We start from the raw sequence: 26,019 nt of genomic DNA on the forward strand, positions 1-26,019 counted from the left end.
TATATGTCAATTTAGCTTTCAATGAAATACATCATGTTATGGTAAAAATATTATTACTAAATTACCTTAATAATTATCTATCATAGTATGTAAAAGGTCAGAACATATATATATATATATATATATATATATATATATATATATATATATATATATATATATATATATATATATATATATATATATATATATATATATATACGTTGGAATATTATCTTTGTCCTATAAGAAATGTAGCAAATAAAGACATACCTTTCCAGTTCTTTATTTCACGGGATACAATTGAAAAAAATATTTTTACTAAACACTGCACATAAAGTTAATGCAGAGATATGAAAATATGAATGAGTTTAGATGGATGTAAAACTTATCTTTGTATTATCATCCAAGACATTTTTCATTGTACTTGATCCCATTGTTTGCTTATAATTTACATAGTCTTGACGTAGAAGATCATGAAATGAGCAATCGTGCTGATAACATGTTATAAAATAAAAATAACTTAGTAAAACATGAACAAGACATATTGTTATGAAATAAAAGTAATTTAATAAAACATGAACAAGAAATGGAGATAGAGAGAAGGAAGAGATTTTCTTCTTCAATTGTGTGTATTTTCTTATCTATTACAAGGCCTTTATATAGGCATGAAAAGTGAAGAAAAATATATCATTGAATATATCATTAAGTATAAAAATATGTTATTGAATATGTTATTAAACATTTGAGAAGATAATCGACATGGACTAAGAGCATGACATATACCATAATTTGATTTTTTTTTGTACAATTCGTCACTCCGCTAAAAGTTTCATCAACAGAATCCTATCTTCCCTCGCCAGCCAAGCAAAGCAAAAACTAGAAAAGAGCAGCAAAGCCAAACCCTTCCGGCGACAACATCGCCACCTTCCCGCCGTCGTAATCCGGCGGCTCATATGACCCGGAGCGGTAACTCAAAACCTAATTCAGACAACGAAACCGACACCGCAAAAACATCTCCGCCAAGAGGCAGGGAAGGGACTTCAGGCATGAGACTCGTTGTACCCTTACAAGGTGTAGTTCAAGGCAGAGGCGGCCTTATTTTAGGTTCACTCATCCCTTGTGCTCTTTTTTACTTCCTCCAGTTCTACTTAAAACGACACCGTACTAAGCCGTCTTCTTCTTCTTCTAATCCTCCGTCACCGTCCACGTCATCGCCGAACCTCGCCGAGTTACCACGGTCGTCTTCCCGTTTGAATCTGTCAACTCGTGGTTCAATTGGTCGCGTCTTTTTATCGTCAAGAGCTAGTTTGGTGGCTGCACCGAATGATTCCCCGTATTACATTGGAATGGATAGGTTCCGAGCGGATCCATACAATGAACTGGATAATCCAGACGGGATTATTGATCTGGGACTAGCAGAAAATAGGGTATCGTCTATGAATTTATTTTGAATTTTCTTGTTATTTCATAGGTTTATCTCTTCATTGTTTTTACTGGAGAATGAATGATTTTGCAATGTGTTTTTCTGTATTTGCTCGAAGTTGTCGCTAGATTTAATAGAGAAGTGGCTTTCAAGCAATTTGAACGATTCGATGCTTGGAAGAGGTGGTGACAGATTGAATATCAATGGAATTCTTACGTACCAGCCGAATGATGGATTGACTGAGCTGAAAGTGGTAATGCATTTTATTTTCATTTCATTTTTTCTGAAATCTTTTCTACTGGAACTTGCTCCCGAGTATGGTGAGAGTTCTTGCCTTAAGGCCTGTGTGGTATGACAAAAGTTCTTTCAGCAAAATAATAGAAGGATGAGTTTGGCGAATGGGAAACGGTGTTTGATGAGATATTTAACTGTGATAGGAGTAAGTGAAACGAGTAGGAGTTTAGTGGAAAATAATTTATGCCTAAATCCCCAACTTGTTTGTGATTGAGGCGTATAGTGTTGTTATGGGTTTGAGCTGAAATTATGTTCATCTTCTGATCATTGAATATGACCAGGGAAAACTATGAGAATATATATGTTCACAGGTAAAGTCCTTATTTTGCCTGGAATGGGGAGGAATGGGGTGAGCTGAGGCAGTAGATTCAGGTTTTGCTTGAAAAGTTGATGTTTTTGTTACTCCTTCCGTCCTGTCCCAATTTGGTTATACATTTTTGTTTATTGCGATTTATTAAGAGAAGAATCAAAATTTTCGGTTAAGAGAAACACATGTCATATTAAATGTTTTGTTAAAGAAAAAAATTAGAGGCATAATTATATTATTCGAAAAGAGTAAAAGTGGGTTCTATACAACTTTTTCTAGTATCTAAAATGTATTAAAATCTTCTATTTAAAGAGAGGGCCACATTTTGGGACAACCTTAGAACAAGAAGAGTAGGACTAGCATTTTGGGAAGACAGAGTATTAATCAGCATCACTAAAGGCGCACTTAAGCCTTGAAGTTAGGTGTAAACACAGTCTGAGTACTTCACATTGCGTAGGCATATCTTTGGCATAGGCACTAAATCGTTAAAGCATGCACCTTGGCTCTCATGGTCTCTGTCTTGAAGTTGACACTAAACAATAAATACAGCTAGCAAAGAAATATATATGGCTATAAAATTTCATGGATAATATGATAGTGATTAAGAATAAAAAATTAGATGATAGATATGTAGGATAGATATTTATTTTGGTATACTGCTTGTATAGGAGGTTTTCTCCCAATATCAACAATATTATTTACGTTATTCCATAAAATTAAAAAGTGCACCTTGCTTCTGGATCAAAAAGTTAAAATGGTTTTTGAATTTGATTGGCATGGTTCTGACTCCCTATATTTCACTTAATTGCAGTTATTATTTCTTTCATTTCCATGTAATTGTTGTTTGTATTTATTGTTATTTTTTCTTGCATTACATATTTGTTTCTTTATTTTTCTTTTACCGATGCCTTTCTTTATTAAAGCACAAGCTTTAATTGTACTTTGTTCTTAAAGTTTCAGCATAGCTTGATGCATTTCTAATGCTTTTCGCTTTTCACAACATCAGTTGGTCAGAATTTTGTACCGTACTGTACTGTTTGCTTCCTTTTGGATTTCTAAGATTCTTCAGCGACCTGAAGGCAGTGATCTTAATTTATCAACTTCCTGGCTGCCAAAATGTGCCTCATTAATGGAAAAACAGGTTAAATTGAGATTTTCAGATTACTCCAATCTGGGTCAATTCTTCCAAGAGTTCACATTTTTTCTCTTTGGGATTTAAAATATACTAGTGGTGGTTAATGTTCATGTAATTTTGGTTTGTTTTCCATATTCCACCTATTGTAATTTCATTTTTTTGGCACTTTAATTTGTCTGCTGCCTAATAAGCAATTTTCTGGACATTTTATTTGTTTCAAACTCTAATTATATCACCGATATCAGAGGATTGCTTCAAAAGGGTATATTGTAACATTATCGTCTTAATCTTGAAGGCCATGGCAGGCTTCATGTCTCAGGTCATGGGAGAAAAAGTGTCATTTGATCCATCACGAATGGTGTTAACATCTGGTGCAACTCCAGCCATTGAGCTTCTGTGCTTTTGTTTGGCTGACCATGGGAATGCTTTGCTTGTTCCCACACCCTATTATCCTGGGTAATATCTAATTTTCAACCTGATTTAAGATAACATCACGTTGTCTTTTTCCATCTCCTATATTTCTCTTTCCTCTCCCTCTCCCTTTCCCTCTCCCTCTCCCTCTGGATATGTATGCACATAGGTGAGATCGTATGTAACAAGATTCTGTCTGCAGGTTTGATAGGGACATAAGATGGAGAACTGGCATAGATCTGATACCCGTTCACTGTCGTAGCTCCGATGCCTTTCTAGTGAATATCAATGCTCTTGATCAATCATTTAATCAGGCAAGAAAGCGAGGGCAAAAGGTCCGTGGAATACTTATCTCAAACCCGTCTAACCCTGTAGGGAACATACTGAGTAGGGAAATGCTACATAGTCTCTTAGATTTTGCGAGGGAGAAGAACATCCATGTAATATCAGATGAAATATTTGCTGGATCTAATTACGGTAGTGAAGAGTTCGTAAGCATGGCTGAAATTCTTGATGAAGAGGATCCTGACAGGGACAGGGTTCATATAATATATGGATTGTCCAAAGACCTTTCTCTTCCAGGGTTTAGGTTTGGTGTTATGTATTCCTTCAATGAAAATGTTGTGGCTGCATCTAAAAAGTTGACAAGATTTTGTTCCGCTTCAGCACCAACACAGAGGCTATTAGTTGCAATGCTTTCAGATGCTGGGTTCATCCATGATTATATGAGAACAAACAGAGAGAGATTGCGAAAAGTGTTTGACTTATTTGTGGCAGGTCTAAAACAATTTGGCATCGAATGCATGAACAGCAGTGCAGGTCTGTATTGTTGGGTTAATATGAGCAGTTTGATTTGCCCTTATAATGAAAAGGGAGAGCTTGAGCTGTGGGAGAAGCTCTTGAATGTAGCTAAGATAAACGTGACTCCAGGGTCAGCTTGCCATTGTATTGAACCTGGATGGTTCAGATGTTGTTTTAGTACGTTAGCAGAAAAGGACATTCCTGTAGTTATGGAACGGATACGTAAAGTTGTTGAACGTAGGTAGGCCCCCAGCATAAATGTTTATAGCTTTAAAATAGGATTGGCTCTGTTAGTTATGTCATCTATTTCTGAGAATGCGCGGTTCCTACTTTGGAATTCAGAGTGTGTATCATTGACACTTTATACAAAAGTTGCCCTCGTGTTGCCTTTTACAATTCCAAGCAGTACGATACAGTGTTACATATTGCACAAGTTTAAAAATTAAGAATGGATAACAGAGATGACGTTCAAGGTTACAGGGGATAGCTAAGCCCTTTCTAAGTTGTACCAAACTGTGAATCAAGATGGGCATCTTTCAGATTAGTTTGAGTTGAAATTGCCTCTTCCACTTGTTGTGCAGTTCTCCGATGCTATTGCCAATTCCAAAGATGCAGCATCCAAAAGCGTTATCGTCCATCAGTTCCTGCAACAAGTATTATAATGTATGTCTTTTAGAAATTGCAGCCTTAGTTGAAATATGTTGGTCTTAAGTCTGGTATATATAAAGAGCATTAATTGGAAAACATCTTACTGCTATTTAATTCAAAGTATTACGCCTCGGTTTACTAGTTTTTGGGTTCACTAGTTTTTCCAGAACACTACCTTAGAGATGCTCTGCTTCTGCATTTGTACAGTCTTCCTTTGGTAACTTCTTCGCCGGCTCATCATTATTAGCTCGCCTAGAGTTAGTGGATGCCTTATTTTGATGCTGCAGTTGTTGACGCGATCTAAATTGTTGTTAAGTGCTTTTGGAGGATCATGCGAACCTCCTTTTTCAAGGTAACTGCTGTTTTGAAGAAAGCTTGAATTAGGTGATAACAGAGGAAAGAGCTTTTCCAGCAAAGCAGGCCCAACTAGACTTGTAGTTCCGGTTGCATAACTGAGAGCGCTGCTGCCGGTTTCAGAAGTTGGTGAAAGAGGACTCTTCAGCTGGCTGTCGTGTATGTCTGCTGTCGGAGAAGTTTGCTCCACAGGAATAGCTCCTGAAATGTCCACAGTTGGTATGAGGCCATTAGCTAGGAGGGAAGGGGCTGAGCTGAAGGATTCATATGTTGATTCAGAATCAGATGCCTCAACTTCTGATTCTGATATCTCATTTTCTTCATGATAACCATGCTGATTGATGTAATCGCCTATGCCAGCCCAGAAGTTGTCCCCACTTTCTTGCAAATCTCGAACAGTTGAAGGGTAGCCAATGATATTTTCTTGTGGAGATGTATGGGAGAAGAAAGGAAGTGGTGTTCCTGGCTTTTCTTCCCATTCAAAGGGGACAGAGGCGATGAGCTTAACTGGGGGCGTAAATGTAAACCTACTAGTAGTAGCCGTAGGCGTTGGTTTCCAATCCTTTATTGGTATTCCTGGTCTTTCTTCCCAGATAAATGGAATGGAAATTTGTTGTCTCTCTCTCTTAGTGGCGGAATTCCCAGAAGGGTTGTTTTCTGCCATTGGAGGAGTGTATATTGTCATAGCCATTTTCGTTTATTGCTGAGCAAACAGTATACATGATACATATATAGCAGAAGGTAAGTGGGTTAGAGACGTTTGCAACTAAACCTACATGCCAACCGCACCATTTCAGCAAAGAAAGATTAGGCAAACGTACTGTCTGTTATAGATAATATATATATTAATATGAAATCTTTCTTAATTGTCTTCTTTCACACACTCGTGTGTGAAGAATTCTTTGACTGACGATTTTTGGCATATTCTTTTTCTCGAAGAAGCGTGCTTTCCTAGCCAATTGAAGAACCGGTCAACAAACTTGATTAACCTTACCAAACTAAAACATTTGATTAGCTCTAGATTTGAGTTCAATGATCATTAGTAGTATACTAATGCTCTCTTAACTACTTCAGTAGGAAAAGTGCTGGGGTCCTCTCTCAAAGTTTGGTCAATTTGCTATATGGAACTCTTCGATATTGCAAATTCCATATGGTGCATTTAGCTAATCGTACTTGTTTTCTATTAACGATTCATTACTATCATTGAATGATAGCAATTCTACTTTCTCGAAAAATATAGTACATGATTGTGCTTTTAGAAAAACCTTCTAATTTTTACTGGAAAATAGAGGCGATAATTACATACGAAACATCTGCAAAGAAAAAAAAAATCTTTTGGCACGCCATTTTTCTCTTGCGAGATGAATTATCTTATTTCCTAAAGATTTATAAGTTACACATAGTCTGTCTATCATGAGATTTATAAGTATTTTGCCGCATTTTATCATTTTCTTAATTTTTATTATTCTAAAACTTTTTTTTCCCGAAAGTGAATATATTTGCTGTTAGGGTAATATATCGTGCTCTATTTAACAAACAAGACATTGTTTAACATATTTTAATTTTAACAATTCTTGTACATCGACAGAAGAAATACTATTATCAACTTATTATCATCTAATGAATTTACAAAGAATAATATAGCGGTAAAAGATACATCTTTAATTAAATTTTTGTGGCCGTGAAAAGTACGCAATACTTCCCCAAATATTTTAGTAATTACTGGCAATGAAGGAAAATAATGATTATAAATTTGAAAAAATGAAAAAAAGGAGTTAAGATCACATAAAAAGTTGGTTTTCCAAATGGAAATCAAATTAGGACTTTGCTAATTTTAATATATTTTTTTTTTTGGCTAACTTTTGTAATTTTAATCTAGTTCTTGGTGTTGGCTTTTGTTCCTTGGCCCTCTTTATATCCTACTTTTATTATATTAAGCTTGGCCTAATTTCTTATTCTATTCTATCTAACTCTTACAGCGACTTGATGTATAGATCTCTCTCTCTCTCTCTTACTTTCTTATTTCTTTTGTTCTTTTCAAATGTTTGAGGGTTTGAGAGAAGGAGAATGTTGGGGTAGGGGAAAGGAAAAAGAGATTGGCTTGGTGGACATAGGACCTGCATCTCTAACATGCCACTTAGGTGCTTATCTAGATAGTAACTCTAGATCATTTATTCCAAAAATAGTAAAATGAAAACAGAAAAAGAAAAAAATTGCATGCCCCGAAATAACAATTACGCGAAGTTAAATAAGGATATAAACAACATTCCATATCCATATTAAAGAAGGCCGAAATTTTGATCGACCCACTAACAATTTTCCTAATCTGTGTCGGGCAAGGATTTCCAAATATTAATAATATTCTCAAGCAAAAACCAAACACAAGGGGGAGAGGGATATTGTTAGATTAGGAAAGTCCTAGTTCGATTTTATTTGGATTACTGCACTCATCAGTTGAGAAGAGCTAACTATACTATTACTACAGGTGATAAGTTGCTTCAATCTACCAGAAGAAAATTAATTCTTTCAAAGGGAAAAGGATGACTTCTTGTGACAAAGCAGAAAACTCAAGTTTATGCGCAAAGGGTTGCGGCTTCTATGGTAACCCAAGCAATCATAACCTTTGTTCCCAATGCTATAAAGCTTTCTTGAAAGAAGAATCCGCCAAGAGTGCAATAGCTTTATCTGAAAAGTTATCTTTTCTTATCGTTGATGATACTGTTAAAACTGAAAACGATGATGGTTTGACGATGAAGACGAAGACAGAAAGGTGCAAGAGTTGTAAGAAGAAGGTGGGATTAGTAGGGTTTAGTTGTAAGTGTGGTGGAATGTTTTGCAGGATTCATAGGTACCCAGAGGAACATGCATGCACATTCAATTTCAAGTCTATGGGACGTGCGCTTTTGGCTAAGGAAAATCCTCTATGTAAAGCTGATAAACTTGAGTATAGGATCTAAGACATTCAATTTCAAATCTATTGCCTTTGTTTTGATTAATACCAATTAGTGTAAAGTTGCACTATCCTTTGGAGATGCTTTGACTCATACTTCTCTATTAGTTTTGATTAATACCAATTAGTGTAAACTTGGAAGTTTCCTTTTGAGATGCTTTGATTCATACTTCTCTATTGATAGATTTGCAACTCTAAAGTCCATGAGCACCGACTTGTAAAACGTATGATGCTTTTCTTATTCAAGCTTTGCTCTTTTTTAACAAGGAATTTCATATATATTCTTGAGAAGACAATTCACTTTAGTTATTTATTTGATAAATCTAATATCAATATAAGTTTTTGATAACAAAACTAGGAGGATTTTTTTAAAGTGGTTTTACTTTGTCATGCCGTGCGTAAGATGAGTTTGATGAAAGTATGTCATAACTATACAATTATGCATATATGAATTATTTGTAAAATTTCTTTGTCAATTCTTTATACTTATTGCTGAGAATCTAATGATGCAAAAATTTTAAAAACGAAATTTTCCAGTCATTCTTTACTTGATTAATTTTTATTTTGATCATTGGTTTTCACCTCTTTATTATCTGGTTGAACAATATTAAAAAAATTCTTGCAATTTTAACATTGCTTTCCCCTGTATGTGCCTGTTTTTACTCATGTACAACCGAGATAAAAAAAGGTTTTGTATATGGAGTAAGTTTTATTGGTAACTGAAATGACTTTTACTAATTCATATTGATCACAAATTTTGTATGGAACAAAATCGTATATATTAGTCCTACATTATTCACTCATTAAGACCATCACATTGCCATTTTCATAGTGCTCTATATATGCTTAGATCATAGCTTACGTATTTAAGGTAAGTGATTTCTAATGATACAAAATTTACTCGCACTTGATGTTTTTTGATTGACCTCACTAACTATTGTCTAAATTTGTGTCGGGCAAGGATTTCCAAATATTAATAATAAATATTCTCAAACAAAAACCAAATGAAAAGGGGAGAGGGATATTAAATTAGGAAAGTCCCAGTTCGATCTTAATTTGGATTACAAGCTTCCTCTATATATAACGTCAAATACAAGATCCGCTGCACTCATCAATTGAGAAGAGCTAACAACACTATTACTACCGGTGAAGAAAATTAATTCTTTCAAAGGGTAAAGAATGACTTCTTTGACAAAGCAGAAAACACAAGTTTATGCGCAAGGGGTTGCGGCTTCTATGGTAACCCAAGCAATCACAACCTTTGTTCCCAATGCTATAAAGCTTTCTTGAAAGAAGAATCAGCCAAGAGTGCAATAGCTTTATCTGAAAAGTTATTTTTACTTACTGTTGATGATACTGTTAAAACTGAAAACGACTATGGTTTGACGATGAAGATGAAGACAGAAAGGTACAAGAGTTGTAAGAAGAAGGTGGGATTAGTAGGTTTAGTTGTAAGTGTGGTGGAATGTTTTGGGATTCATAGGTACCTAAAGGAACATGCATGCACATTCAATTTCAAGTCTATGGGACGTGCGCTTTTGGCCAAGGAAAATCCTCTTTGCAAAGCTGATAAACTTGAGTATAGGTTCTAAGGCATTCAATTTTAAGTCTATTGCTTTTGTTTTGATTAATACCAAATAGCGTAAAGTTACGGTTTCCGTTTGAGAATATTTTTATTAATGTCATATATACTAGTAGTATTTATGAGTGCATGATGAATGAAGCTTCATCAATCTGCATTAGTTTCTCTCATTTTTTTGGGGTGTGTGTGGGTATTTTACATAAAACATATTTCTTTTTCCGCCTCTCCGTATAGATACTTCGCGAGTCCATTACTCAAATGGCCGAAATCAAGAAATAACCCCTCACGTGTGAAAGTATAGAAGATTAATTCCCTTTAAGATTAGGGATCAAACAATTCCATTGAATTGAGTATGGTTGTAGTATCTACTGTACCAAGAATATTAATGAACCCGATTATTGCAATTGCTCAGGGTAACCTTTTTAGCTTCTAAGGGTCACTCACCTATTCTAAATTACCTAGTAAAGTCGTGTTTCTTTTGTTTGTAGCAGAAAAATCACTTAACTATTTCTATTGCATTCAGAAGGTCACTCAATTAGATTTCTCAAACTTTTGGTAGCTAAATACTTACTTTACCCTTTAAATTATCAACTTTTTAAATACGTTTTTAATATTACTAGTTTTAGGATACGCGCGTTGCACATGTACCCATATTAATAACAATAATATTTTTAAATAATATAAATGGTATATTCAAAAGATATATTTGCGATAATTTCTTTTAGCAAAAATAGACTTTCTAAAGATTATTCTTTCAGCACACACTAACTTTCTTCAAAACCAAAATTCTCGTCATCTTCTGATAAATATGTCTTCTTGGCTTTTTTGTAATGATTTTAAGTTTTAGAATATGATACACATGTTGGTGTTGCAATTACATTATTTTTTTTAAAAGGCAACTATGTAATTTAATACTTAGTATTCTGCTTAAACGCCTTTGTTTGTTGATAAAGTAATTTTGATTAACTAAAAAGAATTAAAAAACGCCTTTAAAATTATCTGCTTTCAAGCTACTGTACATGAAGCTTTATCACTTGTACATATTTGCTGAGTGTGATGATCGTGTGGGGGCCACCTCCATTCCATGCCACACGTCTAGAGTAGCTTTTGAAATTGTCACTTCCTATCACGTGGACCCCTCTTTTAATGTTTCAATATCACAACTAATATTTATTTATACCCTTGAATTATCACTTTTACTTTAAATGACGTTAGTGTTTGTGTAAATTTGTGAACTTTGAGAACCTTCTAACTGTTCCAAGAGTATCAAATGGCTGATGTAAACATTTTCAAGTATTATCAAGCTACGATATACATAAACTGAAGTGATTAGCCGGTAAAGTTTAATAATTTAAAATGAATTATTTCAAGCTACGTGATTAGCTTGGTGCAAATTTAGTGTAATATTGTTGGAGGATTAGTTCCTTACAATAATATGGAAGACATATTTCCTAATCAAACAGAGGAAGAACATGAATTTACAAACATAAGCAAAAACTTAGAAGTTTTTACAGAGGAAATAAGAGGAAAAGTTTAATTGAGATTCAAGGGCATTGATGGATCTGTAAAAAGAAAAAGCAAACAGTAAAAATATTACACTACACCTTGACTTTTGAAAAAATATGTTTCCATTACAAAAAAAATAAGGTACGAGGTGAAATTATTATATAAATAGATCGGATAAATATTAAAATAAAATTATTTAATAAAAAAAGGGCAACATAAAAAAAGGGTAATTACGCGCTTAGATCAAATCGATCGTTTCATAATGTGTCACCTTTTGTCATTATGTAACCAAAAATTTAACGATACGATATAATAAAATTAAAATAACAATACAATATAGTATAATAAGTAACAACAATCAAAATAACTTATTAATGTTGGATCTTAATCACATTTTATTATATACTCCCTTTCTCTCAACATAAAGGGTCTAACAAGTTATATATAATAATCACTGGGGTTCAAATTCAAATTTTAAGAAGCATTCAACCAATATCCGAATGAGGCCGAAAAAAAGTATTTGAAGTTGAAAATTGGAAAGAAAAAAAGTATTTACAAGTTTAAGTTATGTTTGGACATGAACTTAACATAAAAAAATTTATCAAAAATTTGCGCCAAAAATTGCATTTATTTTGCTTAAATATTTTTTTTTTTACTATTTCACTCACATTAACTTAAATTGCGATTATATTTCTCAATCATACTCAAACCTCTAGAATATAAAGCTAAATTATTAATTCACTAAAATTATGTTAGTTTAATTGAACTTGGGCCCGTGCACAGCACAGGTCATCCCTTACTAGTTTTTTGTAAGAAAGCAAAGATACCTCGATCTTTGTTTTTAACTTTGAACCAGCACAAAAAGAAAACAAAACTAATAATTTTTCAGTACTAATCTACACCAAACAATGTTGACGGCAAACCTCTAGAAGACATAATAATCTGCTGACCTTTATTTATTGAGAATTTTTTTAATATTTATTAGGATTTATATAAGTAAAATCATACCTGATTTGAAAATTTTATAATTAGGTAATTGTATCGTAACGACCCGACCGGTCGTTTTGAGCATTTGCATTCCGTTCAGCTGTTTGAAGTCTTGAGTAGCTTCATATGATGTATTATGACTTGCGTGAATCGTTAGTATTGGTTTTCAGGTGATTCAAGATCGATTCGGAAGAAGAATTCTCATGTTAGAAGTTTTGAGTTGGAAGAGTTGATCAAGTTTAACTTTTGCGTATTTGACCCCAGATCATAGTTTTGATGGCTCCTTTAGGTCCGGGTGGTAATTTTGGACTTGGGCATAAGCTCGGATTTGCATTTGGATGTTTCTTGAAAGTTTTGACGTTAATTGGCGAAAGTTGGCAATTTAGAGTTTTGGAATGTTCATAAGTTTGACTGAAAGTTGACTTTGATGATATCGGGTTCAGATTTTGGTTTCAGGAGTTGGAATAGCTTTGTTATGTCATTTGGAACTTGTGTGCAAAATTTGAGGTCATTCTGAGCTAATTTGATATGGTTCGGCACGAGATTTGGAAATTGAAAGTTCAAAAATTCATTAAGTTTGATTAGAGGTGCGATTCACGATTTTGATATTGTTATGCTTGATTTGAGGCCTCGAGTAAGTCCGTGTTATGTTATGGGACTTGTTGGTATGTTTGGGCGGGGTCCCGAGGGGCTGGGGTGAGTTTCAGATTGATTTTCCTCATGTTTGGCATAGCCGATTCTCTGCTGGTTCTGGTGTTCCAGGCCTTCTTTGCGATCGCGAAGGGAAGGAAGCGATCGCGTATAGTATTGGAGAGTTGTTGGTTGTTTCTTCATCGCGTTCGCGAGAAGGGTTAGTACATGAAGAGGTGAAGCCCGTTCGCCGAAGGCTGAAGGGTTAGTACATCGCGTTCGAAGGTGAAGGTTCGCGATCGCGGAGCAGCTGGGAGCCGGGGACTTCCTTCTTCATGTTCGTGTGGTTGTGGACACATTCACATAGTGTTTGTGCCTGTGTTCATCGCGTTTGCGAGGGTAGTGACGCGAATGCAAAGCATATTTTTGGCTGAGCTCATTTCTGTGCATCACGATCACGTGGGTGCAACCGCGATTACGTAGAGTACTAGTCAGAGCACATAAGTACTCTATTTCTGACCCTTGAGTTATTTTATCATATTTTGAGTTGGAGAACTCGGATTTGGGCAATTTTGGAGGTAATTTTCACCACAAGGATTGGGTTTCGAGCCGTTCGGAGGATGATTTGAGCGGGAAGGCGCTTCTAGTGTATCGATTTGGTTTGTTTGAAGTAAGTATCTTACCTAACTTTGTTGGGGGAATTTTTCCTACTAATAGCCGTTGTTTGCTACATGCGGGGGTGATGTATATATAAGGTGACGGGCGTATATGCATGCGCCAGGGTTAGTCATGCTCGGGGGTAAATTATACGATTAATTGTGCCTTGTAGAATTACATGACCTTCTTGTTTCATGTCTTACTTGAACTCTAGATTACTAAGAATATGAAATTAAATGCTAGAAACCAAGATTTTGCTTATTACAACTTGATTAAAATTTGACAGATTTATGTGAAACTATTGATGTGCTTAATTCGGTCATCACTATGCTTAATCACTAATACATCGCTACGACCGTTATTCTTGAGATATTGGATTCTATACTTGAGTTGAAGATCATTTTTGAGACTTGTTGAAATACTTGAACAATAAGGTTCTTGAGGTTTATTGAATTATTATTGGCTTGAAAGTTGTGATTGATGTTTATTGAATATTCATTTAATCACTCTCCTTGATGTTATTCATGCTTCCTACCTTGTTTGCTAGTGATATACATATGCTTGGTGGGGAAGAGTGTAAGGCATGAATGGTGATTCCGTACCAATGTATATACATCATTATGTGAGGAAGAGTATAAAGCACGAAGGGTGATGCCGTGCCATTTCATTTACATTATCATGTGAGGATGAGAGTAAAAGCACGAAGGGTGATACCGTGCTATTTCATTTACATTATCATGATCTCATTTACATTATCATGTGAGGATGAGAGTAAAAGCACGAAGAGTGATGCCATGCCATTTTATTTATATTATCATGTGAGGATGAGAGCGAAAGTACGAAGGGTGATGCCGTGCCATTTCATTTATATTATCATGTTTTCATTTACATTATCATGTGATAATGAGAGGAAAATCACGAAGGGTGATGCCGTGCCATTTCATTTATATTATCATGTTTTCATTTACATTATCATGTGAGAATGAGAGTAAAAGCACGAAGGGTGATGTCGTACCATTTTATTTATATTATCATATTTTTATATTATTATATGTTCATGGCACGAAGGGTGTTTCCGTGTAGGTGAGAACGAGGGACATACATTATGTTGTGGTATCTTTTCCTTGTGTATATATTCATGCTTTTACCTTGAGCTATTACTGTTGCACCTATATTCTCTATGTGACTTATCGTAGTTGTTCTGTCTTCGTCCTCTATCTCAATTGTTATTGTGTTGTTCATGCCTTCTATCTGTTTAACTTGCAAATATCATGTTTTCCTTCATGTTGTTATATCTACTTCCATGTCGTTTCTGATTTGTTGCACTTTCGTATAAGCCTTCTACCATGTTAGTTATTCATGCCTTCTATTTGTTAGCTCATGAAGATCATGCTTTCCCTCTTGTTTGTTATATCTACATCTAGGCCTTCTATCATGTTAGTAAAATTTATGTTCTTCTTTTCTAATTGCTGTCATTACTTCTATGCCTTCTACCTAGTCTGTTTTCGTTGTCCATATGTATTGCCTTGTTCGTTATTTCTACTTGTGTATTTCCCACTTCGCCATTTCTATTATTGGCATTCTTTCACCAGGTTGGTACTTTTATACATATATTTGGTGAGGATGAGATAAATGCACGAAGGTTGTTGTCGTTCCATTCGATTTGATATCTTGAGTACATTTCTCACACTATGAAAGTTATGAATTTACTATCGTGGTTTGTTGGTTATCGCTCTAAGGAAAGGATTGGTCGTGATATGGAGGAATGTTAAATCGTGATTTCTTCTAGTAATCATTTAGTGCTTCGCATGTTCGTTTCTTTTACTCTTTTCTGTTATGTTGTACTATCGTTCTATTGCTAGTCTACTGCACAGGTTTATCAATGAGTATCTTTTAAATAAAAAGCCTCGTCACTACTTCACCGAGGTTAGTCAAGATACTTATTGAGTACATGGGGTCGGTTGTACTCATACTACATTTCTGCACCTTGCGTGCAGATCTTGGAGCGGAGCTGCGGTGAATGATAGGAGCTGACTCTGAAGATGTTCGTGCCTTCCGGGTGTGGCTACCATTGTCCCTGGGTAGTTTTAGAGTCGAATTTTGTTTTTGTACATTTCAAATAGAAGTTGTATTTTTTTCATATCAGGTTTTACAATAATCCAGTCTTAGTAGCTCATGACATGTACTACCAGTCCTTAGGATATTGTATGGAATCCAGATATCTCATTTGATGGTCACCTTTATTTTTATTAGAATTGTGTTAACTATTAATTGGCTGACCTAACGGGTTGGGTTAGGTGCCATCACGACTAGTGAATTTTGGGTCGTGACAAGTTGGTATCAGAGCATTAGGTTCGTAGGTTCTACGAGTCATGAGCAAGTTTCTAGTAGAGTCTTGCGGATCGGTATGATGACGTCTATACTCTTTTGAGAGGCTACAAGGTATTTAGGAAAATTTTCCTTCTTTCTTTCCTTATTATGCGGCCTTGTTTCAGCTTGAAACCTATGATTTTGATTCTTTATATTCGTCCATATGCGATGTTGCGCACTCGGTATTCGCTGTGCCGACGGTTTGTGATAATGCAGATGGATTACGAAGGGCTATGGATGCTTGATTATCATCGCAATGTGATGTCTAGTCTTTGGAGCAGATGCAATGTTAGATCTTTCAGTCGTTCATTTGTGGTATGAAGCAGATTCTTGTATCCGGTTGGTAAGCACGAACTTGGGAAGACTGGTTGGTGGCCTAGTTGTTGGGATTATGGTGGGTTCATGGTAAGGTGTTAATTTGAGTACTACTGGGGGTTACTCCTGCGTGATGAGTTCGGATCTTGTGTTTTGTATGAGATTTTCATACAGTGGAATGTATATATTATTATTTCAGAGCATTTGGGGAAAGGTTTGCTTGACTATTGCAAGGATGGGTATGCGCTTGGCGGACTCTTCGGAAGTGTTCTATGACCAGTATTGCATGAGGTTTTGAAGTATTCAGCTGAAGAATAGTGCAGAATCGGGGCAGCTATGAAGATATGGTACTATGGATTACCGACACTGTGTTCTATGGCTTCGAACTAAGTGGGGGAGTCTGTTATTGACAATTGGATTGCAGGATCATATGTTTTATCAGTTTTCGGGCTAAGAGATTGCTTGGTTGTTTCTTTGAATAGTCATGTGCTAGTGAAGCGCGGGTTGCTCGGTGCGTATGGCTGTGTATTGAAGATTAGAGTAAGGTGAGTGGTTATCGAGAAAGTTATGATGAGTTCTAGATCATAGGTGGCATTTAAGGACTTCTAAATTTGTGAATGAATAGGGCTGGAGATCGGTAGTGCACGGTGATCGGATCTGTGGTATTTCTCGAGGATGATTCTACATGGCGATATTAGAGAGATGCAAGAAACGACTTCGGATTTGCAGAAGGTTCCTTCAGAGCGAGCATATCATATTGTGTTACTTTCGGGTTAGCAATCTGCGTGACTCAGTTAAGTTGGGGGGGCGATCAGTTCTGATGGCTCGATCATGTGTTAATGAGTTCCGAAGAATTCACCATGGTTATGGGCACGACCAAAGTTGATGTTTGCTACAGGTATAGAAGCTATATTGCATGTGGTGATGTTCTCCTGGATTGAGTTAAATGAAAAGTTCACAGTTGATGAGGTATAAAACTTGCTTATGGTTCAGAGTTAATTATGAGATTTTCGCAGTATCACGAGTTAGCATGTTAGAGGCGGTGCACCGTGTGGGGATTGAAAGTCACAAGTACAATGTTGCAGTTTAGTTCTTGATGACACAGATGATTTCAAATGTTTAAGAGGATGTGGGCACTATTCATATTGCCGGAGGTGAGTGCGCATATTGGCATATGCATTGTGTTTTGACTTGTGGGTATTTTCTGTAAGATGATGGAGTATGAGTGACGTATCGGCCATTTCAGTAAGCGGTGTTGAGGTCGGATATGGAGATTCTGGTATTCGTGAGGTTCAGAGACTGGATGTCCTCGTTGGCAGACGATTCCTTGATTGCGAATTGTGAAGAAATGTTGAGGATTGGATGATTGATGATAGGTGTTATGGAAAGGTTGCTATGGACTTTTGGAAGCTTATTTACCTGTTTGGGGATGATCAGAATTTGGTTTGGGGATTATTTGTGAGCCTAATGAGAATGTATATTCTGTATCGGATCAGAATTGCTTGCTCTTGCATAGCTGTTACCACAGGTATATCATCGGGCGGAATGGATGCTATTCGCACCTTGGTCTATGTTATGTATTTTTCTCTTATGCTATGACGGGTGGTGAAGGTTACATGATTTTTCGCACGCATATTGTAAATTTGTTTAAGCCTTATGACATTTTGGGTGAGATGGCCCTCGTGATGTTGACTTTCTTATTGCACCATAGTTATGCTTGTCTTTCTCAGTATCGTTTATGTCTAATCATCTTTCCATAGTTTTATTTTGTGCACTCTATTGTGCTTGATGTGACGCACATGTGATCAGTGAGCCCGAGCATTATGGCTTGATGGGTATCCATATGTGGATTGATATGATTAGATCGGGTTGCGCGCCGCAACGGTATTGTGATGAGATGTAACTCCTTATGCTCATTTCGTGTATTTTGCTTTCACTTTGTTAAAAATAGCTCATAGGAAAATGTTAAAAATTTTCCTACCTGCTTAACTTGCTTATTAGCTTTCTTATTTAACTTTCTTACTATGATCTGCCATGTCTGAATTATTACTTGTTTAGTGTACGGAACCGCATTGTGTGTGGCTCCATATGCCTTTTGGTGTGACTTGTCGGTTGGGCTGCTTGTATTGGCGGATATGATATCTCTAGACCTGAGATTTGCTCTATCGTATTGGGATAAGGAAAGTTTGGAAGAATGATACCATATCTCCGCTAAGAATTTGGGCAATGGCACTCGTCAGACGAGTGAGTTTCTTGGCTTATTGATCAGATGAGTGGTTAATAAATTCTGCATGTTTCTTTCATCATCGGCAATGTACGAAGGCTGTGAACGAGGTTTTATTTGATATGAGGTTTACTAACTATACTGGATTTGCTTTTGGCCAGCTATGGTGGTCAGCAGTTATTGTTGTGAGTATCTGAGTGATGTGGTATATCACGTGATTACATTTTGGGTCATGGTTATGTCTTGGCACAACCTGTTCAAACTTATAAAGTGTATAGATACGGAATTCGGGTCTTGTAATGAATTCCAGGTGTTAGAAATTAGGCTCTAAGGTTTACGGACTAAGGTTGAAGTAAGGATCTCCAGTTATGTTGTGTTGGAAGGCTTATATAGAGCGGGGTGACGTGGGATCACCCCCGGGTATGTGCATGATAAGGTTACACCATGATTTGATAGCCTTGGAACAACTCTTGGCACATTTGAGGACGAACGTATGTTTAAGTGGGGGAGGATGTAACGACCCAACCGGTCATTTTGAGTATTTGCATTCTGTTAAGCTGTTTGAAGTCTTGAGTAGCTTCATATGACACATTATGACATGTGTGAATCGTTAGTTTTGGTTTTCAGGTGATTCAGGATCGATTCAGAAGAAAGATTATCAAGTTAGAAGCTTTGAGTTGGAATAGTTGGCCAAGTTTGACTTTTACGTATTTGACCCCGGATCGGAGTTTTGATGGCTCCGTTAGGTCCAGGTGGTGATTTTGGACTTATGCATAAGCCCGGATTTACAGTTGGATATTTCTTGAAGGTTTTGGTGTTAATTGGCGAAAGTTGGCAATTTAGAGTTTTGGAATATTCTTAAGTTTGACCGGAAGTTGACTTTCATGATATTAGGTTTGAATTTTGGTTCCGTGAGTTGGAATAGCTTCGTTATGTCATTGGACCTTGTGTACAAAATTTGAGGTCATTCCGAGTTAGTTTGATATAGTTTGGCACGAGATTTGGAAATTGAAAGTTTAAAAGTTCATTAAGTTCGATTTGAGGTGTGATTCGTGATTTTGATGTTGTTATGTGTGATTTGAGGCCTCGAGTAAGTCCGTTTATATTATGGGACTTGTTGGTACGTACAGGCGGGGTCCCGAGGGGCTCAGGTGAGTTTCAGATTGATTTCGGATCCTTTTCCTCATGTTTGGCATAGCTGATTCTCTGCTAGTTCCGGTGTTCCAGGCCTTCTTCGCGATTATGAAGGGAAGGACGCGATCGTGTAGAGTATTGGGGAGCTGTTAGGTGTTTCTTCATCACGTTCGCGAGAGGTGAAGCGCGTTCGTGGAATGCTGAAGGGTTGGTATATCGCGTTCGCAGGTGAAGGTTTGCGATCATGGAGCAGCTCGAAGCTAGGGACTTCCTTCTTCGCGTTCGCGTGGTTGTGAACGTATTCACGTAGTGATGGTGACTGTGTTCATCGCGTTCGCGAGGGTAGTGCCGCGAATGCGAAGCGTATTTTTGGCTGAGCTTATTTCTGTTCATCGCGATCGCGTGGGTGCAACTGCGATTGTATAGACGACCACTGGTCAAAGCACATAAGTACTCTCTTTCGGACCCTTGAGTTATTTTATCACATTTTGAGTTGGGGAGCTCGGAGTTGGGCGATTTTGGAGGCGATTTTCACCACAAAGATTGGGTTTCGAGCCGTTCAGAGGATGATTTGAGCGGGAGGGCACTTCTAGTGTATCGATTTGCTTGTTTGAGGTAAGTATCTTGCCTAACTTTGTTAGAGAAAGTTTTCCTACTAATAGCCATTGTTTGCTACATGCGGGGGTGATGCATATATGAGGTGACGAGCGTATATACATGTGCCAGGGTTACTCATGCTCGGGGATAAATTATATGATTAATTGTGCCTTGTAGAATTACATGACCTTCTTGTTTTATGTCTTACTTGACTTCTAGATTACTAAGAATATGATAATTAAATGCTAGAAACCAAGATTTAGTTTATTATAACTTGATTAAAATTTGACGGATTTTTGTGAAACTATTGATGTGTTTAATTCGGTCATCACTATGCTTAATCACTAATACATCGCTACAACCATTATTCTTGAGATATTGGATTCTATACTTGAGTTGAAGATCATTTTTGAGACTTGTTGAAATATTTTAACAATAAGGTTCTTGAGGTTTATTGAATTATTATTGGCTTTAGTCACTCTCCTTGATGTTATTCATGCTTCCTGCCTTGCTTGCCATTGATATACATATTCTTGGTGAGGAAGAGTGTAAAGTACGAATGGTGATACCGTGCCATTGCATATACATCATCATGTGAGGAAAAGTATAAAGTACGAAGGGTGATTCCATGCCATTTTATTTATATTATCATGTGAGGATGAGAGTAAAAACACGAGGGTGATGTCGTGCCATTTCATTTATATTATCATGATATCATTTACATTATCATGTGAGGATGAGAGTAAAAGCACGAAGGGTGATGCCGTGCCATTTCATTTACATTATCATGTGAGGATGAGAGTAAAAGCACGAAGGGTGATGCCGTGCCATTGCATATACATCATCATGTGAGGAAGAGTGTAAAGTACGAAGGGTGATGCCGTGCCATTTTATTTATGTTGTCATGTGAGGATGAGAGTAAAAGCACGAGGGTGATGTCGTGCCATTTTATTTACATTATCATGATCTCATTTACATTATCATGTGAGGATTAGAGTAAAAGCACGAAGGGTGATGCCGTGTCATTTCATTTATATTTTCATGTGCCATGTGGGTTAAGCACGAAGGGTGATGCCGTGCCATTTCATTTACATTATTATGTGAGGATGATAGTTTAGCTTATAAAGATCATGCTTTCCTTCTTGTTTGTTATATCTATATCTATGCCATTATCATATGAGGATGAGAGTAAAAGCACGAAGGGTGATGACGTGCCATTTTATTTACATTACCATATTTTTATATTATCATGTATTCATGGCACGAAGGGTGTTTCCATGCAGGCGAGGACAAGAGACATTCATTATGTTGTGATATCTTTTCCTTGTGTATACATTCATGCCTTTACCTTGAGTTGTTACTGTTGCACCTATGTTTTCTATGTGACTTGTCGTTGGTGTTCTGTCTTTGTCCTCTATCTCAATTGTTGTTGTGTTGTTCATGCCTTCTATCTGTTTAACTTGCAAATATCATATTTTCCTTCTTGTTGTTATATCTACATCCATGTCATTTCTCATTTGTTGCACTTTCATATAACCTTCTACCATGTTAGTTATTCATGCCTTCTATTTGTTAGCTCATGAAGATCATGCTTTCCCTATTGTTTTTTATATCTACATCTAGGCCTTCTACCATGTTAGTTAGTAAAATTTATGTTCTTCTTTCTAATTGCTGTCATTACTTCTCTGCCTTCTACGTAGTCTTTTTTCGTTGTCCATATGTACTGCCTTGTTCGTTATTGCTACTTGTGTATTTCCCACTTTTCTATTTCTGTTATTGGCATTCTTTCACCTAGTTTGTACTGTTATACACATATTTGGTGAGGATGATATAAATACACGAAGGTTGTTGCTGTGCCATTCGATTTGATATCTTGAGTATATTTCTCACACTATAAAAGTTATGGATTTACTATCGTGGTTTGTTGGTTATCGCTCTAAGGAAAGGATTGGTCTTGATATGGAGGAATATTAAATCGTGATTTCTTCTAGTAATCATTTAGTGCTTCGCATGTTCGTTTCTTGTACTCTTTTCTGTTATGTTGTACTATCGTTCTATTGCTAGTCTACTGCACAGGTTATATCAATGAGTATCTTTTAAATAAAAAGCCTCATCACTACTTCACCGAGGTTAGTCAAGATACTTATTGAGTACATGGGGTCGGTTGTACTCATACTACATTTCTGCACCTTGTGTGCAGATCTTGGAGCGGAGCTGCGGTGGATGACGGGAGCTGACTTTGGAGATGTTCGTGCCTCCGGTTGTGGCTACCATTGTCCCTAGGTAGTTTTAGAGTCGAATTCTGTTTATGTACATTTCAAATAGAAGTTGTAGTTATTTCATATTAGTTTTTGTAATGATCCAGTCTTAGTAGCTCATGACTTGTATTACCAGTACTTGGGATATTGTAGATGGTCAGCTTTATTTTTATTAGAATTGTGTTAACTGTTAATTGGCTGACCTAACGGGTTGGGTTATGTGCCATCACGACTAGTAAATTTTGGGTCGTGATATGTACAATTTTCAACTAAAGAAAATTTTAATATTCAAAGCTTTAATTAATTTTAGAATCTTAATTTTAAAAAAATAATTAAATTACTATTCCTAAATTACATAACTATTTTGTCTAGTGAGTAGTGTTCATAAGCAAAGATTTAGAACTCTAACTCATGTTGCACATGTATGTATCTGTATATTTTAGAAGGACTAGTCTTAGGGTACGCGTTTTGCATGTGTAACTTATATCAAGGGTATATAATTTCAAAAAATCACATAATGTGTTTGAGTTATAAAATAAAATTTTTAAAAAGGGTAAGTTCTTGAAAACGATGAATGTTAATTTTATTTATCTATCTCCACAAAAGTCTTTAGATGTCTTATTGTGATTTTAAAATTATTATTATTTCTATTACCTAATACTAAAAATAATAAATCACAAAATACTTTTATCACAATTTTTTCAAAGATTTATTAATAAAACAAATTGAAAAATAGAATTTTTTGGTATTTTAGAGATTTGTATATGGAGAGATTAGCCTTATAGCTCATAAAAAATTGATAAGTGATGATGCAAAATCTAAACATAACTACTGTTCAGTTAATATTTTACCAAATTGTTGAAATGAATGTGAAAAGAAACAAAAAATTAATTACAAAATTAAATCATTTAGAATGTATTTTGTCTTCTAATGTTCTATCATTATCGTTTCAAGTTTGCACTTTTACTAATTTGACTTTTAGTACTATAGTATAACTATTTTGCTCTATTTTATGATACTTTTCATTAATAATGCTCTTTTTATAAAAATAAATTTATGTAGCCTAAGTGTTTAGTCAAATTAAAAAATAATTTTACTTATACATGAATTTGGAAATGAATTTAGTTGGATATTTGTAATTGCTGATTAGTTAATTATTTTAGAGGATTAATTATTTGTTAACCTTAAAGGGAATGATATATTTTTGTTGATTCAAATTTATACTAGCTCATCCCAAGCTTTAAACATTTAAATATAACTATAATTTTATCTAAACATTTATAACGTGAAAAATTCCTTCTATCCTTTAAAGTTTTAATTAATATTAGTTTATCAAAAGTTAAAGTTAATTATATATTTTTTGTGATATACTTTAAGCACATATATGTTTGAGTTTGTACATTTTTCAAATAAAAAAATATTTATTAGTTAATGTATACGGGTAAAATCGAGCTCATGGTACATCCTAGCCTCCGACAAAATAAGTCAGGCTCGAGATATGGCAATAAGGGACCGAAACTGAGCCTAAGTCCCACAGGGTTGGAACCCGGGGGCATGATGCCTGCTTTCGAGGATATCGAGGGCGCAATTCCGGAATCGATCCTAGCCTCGAACGACTTCGAAGAATATTGTCAGACGATCCAGCGTAGCCAACAGAAGGCTGAAATATCTGTGACCGGCCGAATGTTACAGCGGGAATCTCGGTACGTATCGATAAGGAACCAGCAATCAGCAATCAGCAAATCAGAAGATTTTTTACCCTCAATGCCAGTTCGATGTGGCCATCAACACAAATTTGCATACCGATCCCGAGAACAGCATATGCAGGGAAGTCCGATCAATTGCCCAGAATACGCACGACGTGAAAATGATGGGATCAACTTGCGAGTGATCTTCAAAATGTTACAAGATCAATAGGCGGCGATAGCCCAGTTACAGAGCCAAAGCCGAGTGCCGAGCAGAGTTGAGCCCGAGCCGTCCCGGGAAGTCGCCCGCAGAAATAAACCGATTACGGAGAGGCCGAATGAAAATAAATCTGGAACTAACCCCGAGATCATAAAAATGCTCGAGGAATTGACAAAGCGGATAGAATCGGGGGAGAAGAAAATTGAAGCCAATGATGAAAAGGTGAAAACCTACAATTCCAGGGTCGATCAAATCCCAGGAGCGCCTCCGATATTGAAGGGCTTGGATTCCAAGAAGTTTGTTCAAAAACCTTTTCCTCCGAGTGCAGCACCGAAGCCGATCCCGAAAAAGTTTCGTATGCTCGAAATTCCTAAGTACAACGGAACGACCGACCCAAATGAGCATGTGACCTCCTATACATGCACCATCAAAGGGAACGACTTGAAAGATGACGAGATCAAATCTGTCCTGCTGAAAAAGTTCGGGGAAACTCTATTTAAGGGAGCTATGATATGGTATCACAACCTACCTCCTAATTCTTTTGATTCGTTTGCTATGCTTGCAGATTCATTCGTAAAAGCACACGCCAGGGTTATCAAGGTCGAGACCAGGAAGTCAAATCTTTTCAAAGTGAAGCAGAGGGATAACGAGATGCTCAGGGAATTCGTGTCCCGGTTTCGAAAGGAACAGATGGACTTGCCTCTGGTCGCGGAAGATTGGGTCATTCAAGCCTTCACCCAGGGACTCAATGCTCGAAGCTAGTAGTTGAAGAAAAATCTGGTAGAGTATCCGGCTGTCACCTGGGCCGACGTATATAATCGGTATCAATCAAAAATCAGGGTCAAAGACGATAAACTCGGGGCCCTTTCCGGGTTAGTTTATCCTATCAGATCAGTTGACAGAGTCAGGAGAGACATTGATCATGAGCCAAGATCGAACAGGGATCGGTATCAGCCATACAATGGAGACCGAAGAGGTGGTGGACCTGGGTGAAACCTCGTGAAAAGTGAAAGAAGAAGTGACCGAGGTCAAAACAACCAGGGACTCATGAGTAAAAACAATTTCGAAAGGCCCATCGGGCCAAAAGAAGCATCAAGACTATCGGAGTACAACTTTAACGTCATCTCTGCCGCCATCGTATCCGCCATTGGACGTATCAGAGACACCAAATGACCTCGACCTTTACAATCTGATCTATCCCAAAGGGATCCTAACCTAATGTGCAAATATCATGGCACTCATGGTCACAGGACAGAAGATTGCCGACAATTGAGAGAGGAAGTAGTCCGGCTATTCAATAACGGGCATCTCCGAGAGTTCCTAAGCGACCAAGACAAGAACCACTTTAGGAGCAGAGATTTTGGTAAACTGACTGAACAGGAGGAACCTCAGCATATCATCAACATGATCATCGGTGGGGTCGATGTCCCCAGGGTCCGATGCTAAAATGCACCAAAGTGTCCATCACGAGGGAAAAACAAACTCGGGATTACGTGCTGGAGGGAACCTTGTCCTTCAATGATGAAGATGCTGAGGGGATCGTGCAGCC

The 26,019-nt window shown here is 36.6% G+C and overlaps 2 protein-coding genes across 3 annotated transcripts; one reads left to right on the plus strand and one right to left on the minus strand.

The window, feature by feature from the left end:
• The first annotated feature begins 710 nt into the window (after positions 1-710).
• Positions 711-6,221, plus strand: LOC107760426 (putative aminotransferase ACS12). Its single transcript, XM_016578472.2, has 4 exons — positions 711-1,409; positions 1,524-1,658; positions 3,437-3,597; positions 3,755-6,221. Exons 1-4 carry the CDS (start codon positions 936-938, stop codon positions 4,596-4,598), a joined length of 1,614 nt encoding a protein of 537 aa, XP_016433958.1. The 5' UTR covers positions 711-935; the 3' UTR covers positions 4,599-6,221.
• Positions 4,681-6,046, minus strand: LOC107760427 (uncharacterized). Of its 2 annotated transcripts, none has more exons than XR_001642396.2 (2): positions 5,106-6,046; positions 4,681-4,997 (listed from the first exon to the last, which is right to left on the minus strand). XR_001642396.2 is itself a non-coding variant. In XM_016578473.2 (2 exons), exons 1-2 carry the CDS (start codon positions 6,044-6,046, stop codon positions 4,890-4,892), a joined length of 978 nt encoding a protein of 325 aa, XP_016433959.1. In that variant the 3' UTR covers positions 4,681-4,889. The 2 variants fall into 2 exon arrangements, 1 of the variants encoding a protein (XP_016433959.1); XM_016578473.2 differs by having other exon boundaries at positions 5,177-6,046.
• Positions 6,222-26,019: the final 19,798 nt, after the last annotated feature.

The sequence above is a fragment of the Nicotiana tabacum genome, chromosome 4 (assembly GCF_000715075.1).
Source record: "Nicotiana tabacum cultivar K326 chromosome 4, ASM71507v2, whole genome shotgun sequence".
NCBI lineage: Eukaryota > Viridiplantae > Streptophyta > Magnoliopsida > Solanales > Solanaceae > Nicotiana > Nicotiana tabacum.